The sequence below is a fragment of the Mus pahari genome, chromosome 7, assembly GCF_900095145.1.
Source record: "Mus pahari chromosome 7, PAHARI_EIJ_v1.1, whole genome shotgun sequence".
NCBI lineage: Eukaryota > Metazoa > Chordata > Mammalia > Rodentia > Muridae > Mus > Mus pahari.
This window is the reverse complement of record NC_034596.1, coordinates 830,967-843,396: the sequence shown is the minus strand read 5'-3', so window position 1 is coordinate 843,396 and position 12,430 is coordinate 830,967. Positions and strand designations below refer to the sequence as shown.

Here is a 12,430-nt window from a genome sequence, read left to right as displayed (position 1 = left end):
ACTATCAGAGGTATTAGAGTATCTGAGATAGAGCCATAGGCTTGTGGAGCGACTATCAGAGCTCTTAGAGTATCTGAGATAGAGCCATAGGCTTGTGGAGCTACTATCAGAGCTATTAGAGTATCTGAGATAGAGCCCTAGGCTTGTGGAGCTACTGCCCTGTTTAGTTTCTTGCCTTTCCAATGCTTGCCACTGTGCGTGGGCTGCAGGAGCACACAGTGTCCACTTCCCTTTAAGTTTTGTTTTGTTCTTAGTCCTTGAATCTTCTCAAGTGTAAAGGCCCCAGATATCAGCTGTCAGCTAGCACTGTTGCCGTCATAGGATGTGCTAGTCCCCTGACTATGTAAATATTTCAAGAATTGTTATGTGAGCAGGGAACAGACTTGCTGTATGTAGACCTAAATTTGTCATCCACAGTATGCTCAGGTTGTGCTAGCTTTAAAAAGTAGGAAGGGATTATGAAAAGATAGCTAATGTCATTTCGTTTCTTTGTATTGAAGAATTATTTATATGTTAAGGTTTAACAGAGATTTTCATTGTTGACATTGTCCTGTTGCGAATAAGCCAAGAGCAGGGCTATTTTTGTTATCATTTGTATGTTCCCCTGGCTGACATTTAAATCATTCCTGCTTGTTCAGTTTCTGTTCTGTTGGAAATGAAAATGTCATTGGTCATTTCCTGAGGCCACTGTGACCACTGCATGCCACTAGAGCTTGCTGCACTAATATCTCCAAACTGTTCTTTGAGCCTTGGAATTGGAACAGTAACAAGCTCAATGGTAGTGTGAAAATATACGTATTTGTGGTTAAAGGATATGATTTTTTCCTTCAGACCTTTCTAAGTTTCAGTTGTTTGAAGAGATAACTGAAGTCTTGTGTCATAAACAGCAAATGGAAATAGACTGGGTTCCTCAAGGTTGAGGTGGAAAGTGCTTTGTTCTCTGGCATGCTCAAGCCCTGGGTTCAGTCCCCAGGACCACACACACACACAAAGTGAAATATGGAAAATAGTCTATCCTGTATTGTAAAATTTATATTTCTTCCCTTATGGTATGTGGTAAATGCATTTATAACTAAACATATACACACATACACAGAAATTTTAGAGACTATGGAAATCAGGTTTTAAAAACCTACAAAATGGCTTTTAATTGTAGAAATCAGTTACTAATTTTTTTCTAGTAAGTTTCTTGTACGTAGATGGTTTTTATGTGGAGTATTACACTCCCATGTGTTACAATACCCATTAAATGATACCCTCAGTATTACTGGTTAATTGGCTAATTTAAAATATAAGTATTATTGGCTCAACTATCTTGTGTGGGTGCTGTAAAAGAGGAAAGACAAATGAGAATGCCACATGGTAGTAAGAGACAATGTGTAGAGCTGTCCCTCTGTTCTCAGAAAGTGCCACACTAATTAGTCCTGCTAGAGCCTGCTCTGGGGCTAGTGTCACCCAGAGAACAGGAAGTGCAGGATGGCAAAGCTGCAGATCTGCAGGGTGCCCAAGGAGCCTGAGACTTGAGTCCCTGTGTGGGGAGGGCACATGATTGTCAGTGCTGGCCATGAGACTTGTCATTCTGAATGTTTTAAAGTCACACTTCTTTGATTACTAACAAGGCTTCATATGTTGTTCCTTGGTTTTGATGTCCCTTTATGTGAGAATGTTAGGCAGGATTTTGTTGTAGGTTTTAGGTAATATTAGGGTTTTTTTTGTTGTTGTTATATTTCTAATTCATTGTCTATATTATCCTCTTAGTGACAATTTTTTTTTCAATTTTTATTAGATATTTTCTTTATTTACATTTCAAATGCTATTCCAAAAGTCCCCTATACCCTTCCCCCACTATTTTTGGAGAAGAGAAATTTCTCTGGGATGCCATTTCATTATTATTAGACAGTGATGATTCTAAGTCTCATGTGTTTATTTTATCTCCCTATTTAATCTTCCCAAAGCCACAAACTGGTGGCTGGCCATTGTTTCTAGCTCTTTCCATTACTGATGTTCTTTCAGTGTGGATTTGCTTCAGTCTGGTGAGTGCTATGGTCTTGAGAAACACCTGAGCTGCTTGTGAGCTAGACCTCTCTTGAAAGCTGCTCTGACTCATTTCGTTTCTTACAGAGGAAGCACAGGAAGACCTGAGGATTGATGGTGCTGCTGATATGAATGGAGTGGATTTAGGAAGAAAGAAACATGGCGGGTTGATGGTCACTTCAACAGGAATGCCCTCATGTTCAGGCAGCAGGATAGAGCAGCCAGAGCAGGGACAGGAAGTCACCATTCCCATGAAATGGGCTATGGGTCTGCTTCGCTACTGTTTTAGCGAACTAAAGCAGGGACAGGAAGTCACCATTCCCATGAAATGGGCTATGGGTCTGCTTCGCTACTGTTTTAGCGAACTAAACTGGGGCTTGGAGGGCAGATTTACATTTATACAGTCTTACTCTGCACCCCACTAGTTCAATAGTCTTTGGCTGACCCCCTCTTGCATCTGAGGTATTTTAGTGAAGACAAATTAGTTTCACTTCCAAACTGTTAGTTAATTCTTTGGTTATTTTCATTGACTGTAGTTGATCATTTTCTTTAATTGTATTTTTTACTACTCATTTTAGAATCCATTTTAGATTGCTTTTTTTGTTAGTATATTATGTGATCTTTGCTTCTCGTTTGTGGCCATCTTCATTTCAGATGTTTTCTTTGGTTCATTAACAAAAATAAAACAGAACAGAACTTTCTGAGTAGAAACACAGCTATATTTTCCTTTTTCATAGAGAGTCCTGAAAATGTATGCTGCTGCCTCCTTCCCTGTTGAAAGTTGGAGCGTTCCTCTGTATTTGTTGCTCAAGACTCAAGAGGGTTAGGAAGCCCACTGTCTTATATACTAGACACTGTTTTTAAAATAGCTCTTGGTCTTTAGTAGACTTACTCTTAGGGAACCTTAAGACTAAAGGTTATATATAACATTATAATATATAAGTAAAGCAGTCATATAGTCATAAGAGACAGATCTTTAGCTAGTTATGTCCAAACCTGCACGGATGGGCGTGGTTTCCAGCTAAGTGTGTTTGAATGGTCAAGGTCAGAGGCATTTCCAGGTATTGGGAGGTTGTGTTTTAACAGGAAGGAGATGTTGGTTGGCATGTCTATACTGTGAATTTAACAATTAGGTTGAATGGTTTGAAATTAATTTCAATTATTCAGAGATGTTTTCCTGATAATATGTTTTTATGATTATTTTCTTATTGTGTGGACATGGGCTCGACGTGTTCCAAGCTCTGAATAAAAATGGTAGGATTTAAGGACTAGACATTGAGGTGGCGAAAGTGTTTTCCTTTGCTCTAGTACTCTAGGCAGCCTGGGAAGGCACACTTGTTACTAAGAAGTCACAAGCCATTATCTTTTCTATTTGTCAGTGTGACTGATCTTGGAAGAACACATCCAGCAGGCTGCGTAATGGCCATTTTCAGGTCTGGCCTGAGTTTGTACATATTGTTAACATTTTGAATGAAGTTTTGAATAGCTCAAAGGAATCTCAGCTGTCAAGGCCAAGAGCTTTGCCATGCACCACTCTGTTCTTCTCACTAATCACCATGCCTACTTTATTGTGTGATGGCGGACCATTTGCTCTTCCTCTTTTTGGGAATCTCTGCTTCGTCCTGTTCTTCCTATCCTTGAAGGCCTACCTTGTCCCCCCCCCTCCCCCCACCACCACCACCAAGTTCCTGTCACTTAGACTATGCAGAAGAGCACAGAACCTTGTCCTGGGTGTCTAGGAAATCAGTGCCGAGAAGCCATCAATCCCAGAATCTTCAGCTGCTCGACAATTTGTATAAAATGATGTGGTATTTATAGTGATTTGTGCACATCATCTATAATATAAATACTGCCTAAATGGTTGTATCCTATTGTGTAGAGAATAATGGACAAGGAAAGATATCAGTCCAGTACCAACACACTTTTTTCTAAATGATTTTAATCTGCAGTTGTTGAATCTCTGAATGTTAAAACCATGGGTACCAAGGGCATCAGCCTCCTTGTCACAAATGCATTCTTTTGTTCATTTTCTTCAGGTAGGGTCTATGCTTTGGTTGTCTTTAAAGGAATGTATTCTAGTGTGATGGTCCTACAAGTGGGCCTGCAAGATCCTTCAGGAGTCTGTGCTATCAGAATATTTCCAGGACCACACTAAGATGCTGTGTCTCCTTTTATTGTGCTGTTTCCACTTACTCTGAAGAAGTGTTGATGGGTACAACTGATACATAGTCAAGGAAGGCAAGAGTGAACAGACAGATGTGAGTCTGACTACTAGACACTTACTTGGTCTTCCCTCACTCCTACCTTTTTTACCTCTAAATCCTGCATTTCCTAGATGTATTTTCCCCTGTATCTTCTCCATTCCTGTTTGGTCAATACTATTCTGTTTATATTTCTGTATAATGCTGTTGTTTGCAGGGTATTTATTTACATGTGGTCTTACAGATGTAGATAGTCTACAATGTGGAATTAAATTACTTTTGTGTAGAATGCTGAGTTTAGGTGCTGCTTGTTAAAAAAACCAAAGGTTATAAAAGAATCAGAAACAAATTCCGTGTTCAGGATCAAAATCAGTCTTCTGGGCAGTTTTGATCTCTCACTTTGGCAATCCCTGCCTCTGTGGGCACAGCCTGTCAGGGGTAGTCTTTGTTAGCAGGCTTCTGTTGCTCCCCCCTCTGCTCTGATGTGCAGCTGTGATGAGGGATTTGCACGAAACTATTTTTCACTGGTCGTTGTTTATGACTCCGCAGAACCTTGCCTCCTGGAACCCTTCAAACCCCGAGTGCCTGTTGCTAGTGGTGAAGGAGCTGGTGCAGCAGTACCACCAGTTTCAGTGCGGCCGCCTCCGTGAGAGCTCACGCCTCATGTTTGAGTACCAGACGCTCCTGGAAGAGCCTCAGTATGGAGAGAACATGGAAATTTATGCTGGGAAGAAAAACAACTGGGTAAGTGCTGAAGGGTAGGAGAGTTACTTCATCTGTGATGAAATTAAAGAGCTAAGAGCCTTGGGCTATCCGTGCAGTGAGGTCTGGTCGTTTGCTCACACGCAGGTGGCTCGGTGATCTGTGTGTGTGTTTTCTCATAATACAGAGGTTGAAGAGAACTAACGATGAACATGCTTATCATTTGTAAAGAGTATCACAGGAGAAGTGTGTAGAGTTTGGTTCATCCCCACTCTCCTATGTTCAGAAATCAGGGAGCTTGCTGATCCCAGGGCCTCAGCTGGTGTTAGCTGGAACCTGGAAGCTGCCTTTGGTTCCTCTCTAGGGCCTCTCCACAGGGTGCCACCTAAGCAGGCAGAAGGCCTGACCACAGCAAGGCAGCAGGGAGGTGGAGAGTGTGCACAGGAAAGCACTCCTACAGCATGCTCTGTAGACATGATGCCCAGTCCTCATCGCTTGGTAGATCCAGCCACACACAGGGAGGAGCTCCAGTACCCAAAAGTGAATGCCAGGATGGTTGTGTACCATGCTCGGAAAGCCTGCCACATGTAACGCTTGTTTGATTTTTTTCATGTGGAAGGTCAAAGTTGAGGGCAGGCATTGCCATACTGCACACCTGGAGCAGTGCCTACTGCATCTTCAGTGTTCTGCCTGCGTTTGTTGAGTGGCTGAGTGAGGAAACTCAGGTGACACACAGAATGAGTTCCTTGCTCTTCGGGCTAACTCTATTAGAGCCCATCAAGCCACCCTTATGCCCAGCATGACCTCCCTTGGAGTTTCTAAAGTGCTTCAGGGATGCGATTTCCAAAGTCAAAAGATAAGCAACACACCTTCAAAACTTGAATCAAGTCTTCCTGTTAGAACATACTTAAGAGTTCCAAGTTTTTTCTTTTACTTTTTCCATTTTTATATATTTGGAGTGTGTGTGTGTGTGTGTGCATGCTATAATATTCTTGTGTCAGTCAGAAGACACCTTTGGGAGTCTATCATGAGCGATTTGAAGAACTCAGGTTGTAAGGTTTGGCAGAAGGTGCCTTTACCCACTTAATTATCCTTAATTATCTTTCCAGTCCTTTGCATTGAAAAAAAGAAACGTCTCAACATTTATTTATTTGTGACATTTTTTTTTCTTTTGAGATTTATTTTATTTTTATGTATATGAGTACTCTGCCTGCATGTACACCTGCATGCCAGAAGAGGGCATCAGATCCCATTACGGATGGTTGTGAGCCACCATGTGGTTGCTGGGAATTGAACTCAGGACCTCTGGAGAGCAGCCAGTGCTCCTAAGCACTAAGTCATTTCTCCAGCCCCAACACTTATTTATTGATGTGTGTGTGTGTGTGTGCACTCACATGCATGTGTTTGTGCGCATGTGTTTGGGAGTGTATATGCCCTGGGCTGTGTGTGGAGGTTAGACAACAACCTGTAGGAGTTCTCTCCTTTCAGTATGTAGGTTCCTGGGATTGAACTTGGGTCTTCCGACTTGGCAGCAAGTTCCTTTACCCACTGAGCTATCCTTCAAGCCTTGGTTTTTCTTTTGTAAAGTCATCTATATTGCATTATGTAAGAGAGATGACTTTGAAGTTGCCTCTTCCATTTTAGGTATATAGTTCAATCCTGTCAAGTATAATACATTGTTGTGTGGCAGATCTGTAGAGCTTTTTCATCTTGCAAAACTCCAATTTTATCTTTATTAATCACTATTTCATCTTCCTCCTCTCTACTTTCTGTCTCAATGATCCTGCTCATTAGCTGCTTCATATGATGTAACTACACAGTGTTGCTTTTGTGTGACTGGCTTGTTTCACTTAGCATATTGTCTTGAGAGTTGACCCATGTTCGCATGCGTCAGATTCTCCTGTTTTACTGAGGCTGTATCCATGTGCCCAGCACATTTTGTTTAGTCCTGCAGTGGGGTCTCATGGCTTTGCTCTTTAGCTGATGCTGCAGTGAATATCTCAACATCAGTCAACATCAGCAGGAGTGAATGACTCCTGCTGGGGGCTGGTGTGTGGTCATGACATAAGCACTGCCAGCGCATACAGCAGCTCCAGTTTCATCTATCCCAGGAACCTTTCCCATAATGAATAGACTGTTTAACAACTCTATTAACAGTATGTTTTAAGCTATTAATTATTGACTTACATGGCTACTAAGATGAATTTAGTCTGTCTGTTGTCTCCAGAACTGTTCTTACTAAAAAAATCTACTTAAATGTCCTCTCAGAAGAGGGTGTTAGATTCAGCCCAACATGACTTCTTAATGAGTCTCTGTTGTCTTTAATGATAGAAAGCTCATTTTAAATTTGGAATTACTATCTGGTTATCGTTTTTATGGTTTTGTTTTGCCACTTCACTTTTTTGTATATGTTTTTGTGTGTGTCTGTGTATGTCTGTCTGTATGCATATATATTCATGTGTATATCTGTGTATATGTATGTCTGTCTGTCTTAGTCAGGGTTTCTATTCCTGCACAAACATCATGACCAAGAAGCAGTTTGGAGAGGAAAGGGTTTATTTGGCTTACATTTCCATACTGCTGTTCATCACCAAGGAAGACAGGACTAGAACTCAAGCAGGTCAGAAATCAGGAGCTGATGCAGAGGCCATGGAAGGATGTTCTTTACTGGCTTGCCTCCCCTGGCTTGCTCAGCCTGTTCTCTTATAGAACCCAAGACTACCAGCCCAGAGATGGTCCCACCTACAAGGGGCCCTCCCCCCTTTGTCACTAATTGAGAAAATGCCCTGCAGCTGGATCTCATGGAGGCATTTCCCCAACTCAAGCTCCTTTCTCTGTGATAACTCCAGCTGTGTCAAGTTGACATAAAATTAGCCAGTACACGGTCTATATGTGACTATGTGTGCATACATGTTTGTGGTATCTGTGTTCACTTGTATGTGTGCCTTTGTGTATGTGCGTGTGGAGGCCAGAGGACAACTTTATGTGTTGATGTTAGGTGCTATTCACTTTTGTTTTGCGTCAGTGTCTCTTTTTTTGGTCTGGAAGTCACCAAATAGGCTAGGCTGGCTAGCCAGTGAGCTCCTGGGATATGCTTGTCTCTGGCACTAGGACTGCGAGCGTGTGCCCACAGTCCTGGTTTGTTTATCTCTGTTGTTTGCTTGTCTTTGTTTTTATCTTGGTTCTGAGGATTGACTTAGAACCTTGTACTTGCAAGGCAAGCAAGCACTCTGTCAGCTAAGCTCTCTCCACTGTTCGTCCTCCTTTAAGTATATAGTCTGAATTGGAATATAATCAGTTCTATGGTACCTTTTATAGTTTCATGAGCTGTCCTTCACCTGAATGTAGAAGTTCAGATCCATTTAAAGCATAATGCATTGATAAGTTCTCAGCACCCTCCTGCCTCTTAGCACCCACTTTATTGATAATATGTGTGAGGAGCGGGTGTGGCAGCCATCTCAAGGCGCCTGGGACGACTGCCAAGTCTCATTGACTCACGCCTGACTTCCTTTCACCCCAAATAAGCCACATCCACTGTGAGAACTGCGCAGGTGCACCATGACGCAAGATTGGACCATCTGACAGGCGATAATACTGGCCAATGAACTGGTGATACGCGGACTGGGCTGATGGGGCGTGGTAGATGGGTTATTTAAGGGCTTGCGATTATGAGCTGCATGTTTTAAGGTTCCTGAATAAACTGCTTTGAGAAGAATGTTGTGTTGTCACTCCTTTCGGACACGGTAGCGACAAACATGTGCTAGTGCTGTAGGCAACCCCTTTGCTCTCTCTAATGGAGTGATTGTGACACTTTAATGCTGAGTCACTGTAAGGTGAGCTAAAGCACCCGAGAACCCTTCAAGGGCAGTAATAGTTACATGTAAGCTCACAGTAGTCAAGGCCCAGTGACATACAGGAATGACAATATGGAAGTAAAAGTATCTGGACATGAGTTAGCATCTAAGCAAGCAAGGAGGAGCTAGGATGAAAAGGTGAGCCTTGAGGGACAGACAAGTGAGGGCTGAACACAGGGCTCAGGGCTATTCTGAAGGACAGCTTGCTAGCAGGACCACTATCAGACCAGGAATCTGGAAGGTTAACACAGGATTCTGCAAGATAGAAAAGAACTTGATTTTCAGCCAAAATGTTTCAATTAAGAACAATATTATCTTGTTTTTACTGCTGTAAACTCACCATGATCTTGGTCGCTTAAGACAACCTAGCCATGTTGTCTTACAGTCCTGGGGTCAGCATTGAGAATGGCTCTGTCTGCTCTAAGATTAAGGAAAGGCACAGCAGTGCGCCTGGAGGAGGCTCACAGGGAGACGCTGGCCAGGACTTCACCCACAGACATATAATCTTTGAGAAATCATGGAGAAGCAGAAATGTCCTTGATGACTAGAGAGGGAAGACATACTGGAGTGGTTGTCTCTGAGTGGATGGTGTTCAGACTTCAGTAGGAGTGCAGACATCAGTTGTAACCAAGAAACAACCATTGCAAAGGAATCCGACCCCTCTTCCCTCTCCCTTGTCATTTCTGTATATGTATGTGTGTGTGGTGTGAATGTACCACATGTGGGACACATGGACATGTATGCACACATGCATGTGAAGGACGAAGACTGACATGGGGTGCCTTCACCTCGTATATCAAGGCACAGTCTCAGGCTAAATTCAGATCCTGCCATGTCAGCTGCTTTAAGCAGCCAGTTTGCTCTGGAGAGTCCCTGTCTTTACGTCCTCCAGTGTCTTGAGGAATATCACAAGGCTTTTCTGTCAACCTTGTCCTCTTCAGTAATTTATCAGTGACCTGATAACATAGAGCTTAAGGTTGATCTCCACTCTCCTTTACTGATGTAGTAAGGAAGTCTACTATTTCAGCTTCTGGTTTCCCTTTGCTTTAAAATCGATAGAAATGGATAACATCCCCAATCATGGTTTGGGAAAAAGTAATACATTTTAAGAATGTCTTTAGAGTGTGATATTCTAATAAGACTAACTATATGCTTATATTCTTGCAAAAGAACTTTCCACAAACTTCCAGACTAATTGGTTGTCAGTTTTAAGAATCACCCCTACCACAGTGTCCCCAAATTAAGTTAGAGTCACCTTTCCCAGTTAGTTCTTGGCCTTTACCTTCTCTGCGTGGCACTAGTCCATTTCCTAGGAACGCTCATTTGTGGATAAGGGATCAGTGCTCAGACAGGAAGGAGGATCCCCTGAGGCAGAACAACTTGATTGGAATGTGTTCAGCACAAGATGTCTACCTGTCACTCCCCAAAACAAAGGGAACTGTGGGACAGCTGCTGCAGAGCAGAAAAGCCCAGCACCAGGAAATTGCCAAACTCACGTCTTGTCAGCTGGAGTGATTGCCAACATGCTCTGACTTAAAATGAGGAGGATACATATATTCAGGACTAATGCTGGGGACAGTGCCATTAAGGCAGTTGGCAGAAGCCAACATTTTCATGGTCATAGGTCAGGTAATTTTCTATATCTATCCAAGAAGAGGTCTGATCAGGGACTGACTAAAAAAATTAAAATTATTCTCTTTACTTGGCTGCATCTAAACATCTCATTTAAAGCTTACAGGAAGGAATGCTGTAGAAGTAATCTTCGACAGTACAACAGAGTGACCAAAATCAAGTATAAAGACAGTCATTATATGTGGGTGAGCAATGCTGGTATGTATGACTGTGTGTGTGTGTGTGTGTGTGTGTGTGTGTGTGTGTGTGTGACTGTATGTGTGACTGACTGCATGTGACTGTGTGACTTTGAGTGTGTGTGTGTGAGTGACTGTGTGATTCTGTGTGTGTGTGTGTGTGTGTGTGTGTGTGTGTGTGTGTGAGTGACTGTGTGACTCTGTGTATGTGTTTTCCTCTTCATAGTGTGTCTGTAATTTCAGGGTTACACAAAGACATGCCTTAGCCTGATATTTGCTCAGATTCACAAAGGCAGGCAGGTTATCTTATAGATCGTAGGCGAGTCAGTGACAGCTAACAGCAGAGTCCTTGAGCTGTAGTTGCCAGCATTGCCAGTGCCTTGGAGATGAGTGAGAGTTGTCTGTGTTCTCCTGGAATGTTTCTGTGGCTCTGGGGCTTGAACAGGAGGCCTGCACAGTCTAGGCAGCCCTTTTGCTGCTGAGCTGGCTCTCCAGCCGGAGTTCTTTTCACTCCTTGTGTAGTGGGTGCTGGACTCAGCAGCATGTCTGCAGAAAGGGGCACCGAGAGAAGGTAAACATGGCTCCTGTACAAGCATCCCATGCTTTTGAGTGTCGCAGTAAGACCCAGGAGTTTGTATAATTAATATGTGCTGGTAAAATAGTTTTTCAGGAAGGAGGTATGGTAGACTTAGAAGCTGGAGATCATCAATCACTTTTTCTTTCCCACTATAGCAAATTCTATTTCTATCACAAGTTTCTTTCTGACTTTAGTTTTATACCTTAGCCCATTGCAGATAAACTCCATTTTATTTTGGTCTTTGGACCAAAAGTTTTTTTTTGTGTGTGTGTGACTTCAGTATGTCAGCCAACTCCTTGCCATTAAAAACCATGTGTATCAGAGTGAGGAGTGACCTTCTGAGAAAGGATATGGAGGGACCATCAGTCCAAGAGGCTTTTTTTTTTTTTTTAAACATTTGGCCTAAAATAGTTGGTAAAATAAAAATGTATCATATAAACTAAAAGTGGGCCAAAAGCTAAAATATAGTATGTGGACTAAAATAACTTGCAGTTCACATGAGTCCAAGTGTTAAAAAATATCTAATTATTTTTGTTACCTTATATGGAGAAGAGTTCTTATAATTCTTTAAATTTGACATTTTATTTCTTTTACTGGTTTTTCAAATACATGTATGTGTGTCTATACATATATACGTATACACAGACCATCAGATTTAACCACTTTAAACCATTTGATTACAATTTCAACTATAGACTAATATTTTGCACTAGTAGATAGCAATAGTTGTTTGTTTATTGCTAGATAGTTTGCCTTCATAAGTTGAGAATGAAGAATAAAGAGGTTGAATTTCATTTATCATTTCTCCAGCTCTCTTTCCCACTTTCTTGGAATCCCGTGGCATCTTCTAAAGCCCTGCCTCCAGATGACTTAACAGACATCTGCTACTTGTGTGGATGAGTATTGTACATCTTGCAGGGGTTAGATTCTTCTCACACTGTGCAGGAGAGTTTCTTTGACTCATGGATCTGTCTCCTGCGTATTGGCTCCAGCGACCTCACCACCCTGCTCTTCCCTGCCTCGGCCTTCTGCTTGCAGCTGTTCTGGATACCTTGTTTCCTTGCTCAGTTCCTCTTAATCTGTAAAGGAGGTAAATTTCCACACTGAGGATTTTTAACAAGAAAAGTCATGATCTGATCACAGTGTATTGAGAAGGAAATGAGCTGCACCTGGAAAGGTACGGAGCGATCAGGGCCAGTGGCAGTCCAGCCTGCAGCTCCCTCCAGCTGTAGCAGGTGCCAGTGACCATGAGAA

The 12,430-nt window shown here is 42.2% G+C and overlaps 1 protein-coding gene across 1 annotated transcript in view; it reads left to right on the top strand.

Annotated features, from left to right (window-relative positions):
• Window positions 1-12,430, top strand: part of Babam2 (BRISC and BRCA1 A complex member 2) — a 385,486-nt gene that overhangs the window by 133,870 nt on the left and 239,186 nt on the right. Inside the window, exon 5 of the mRNA XM_021201373.1 lies at window positions 4,785-4,979. Within this exon, the coding sequence (XP_021057032.1) occupies window positions 4,785-4,979 (195 nt within the window). The remainder of the gene's footprint in view (window positions 1-4,784; window positions 4,980-12,430) is intronic.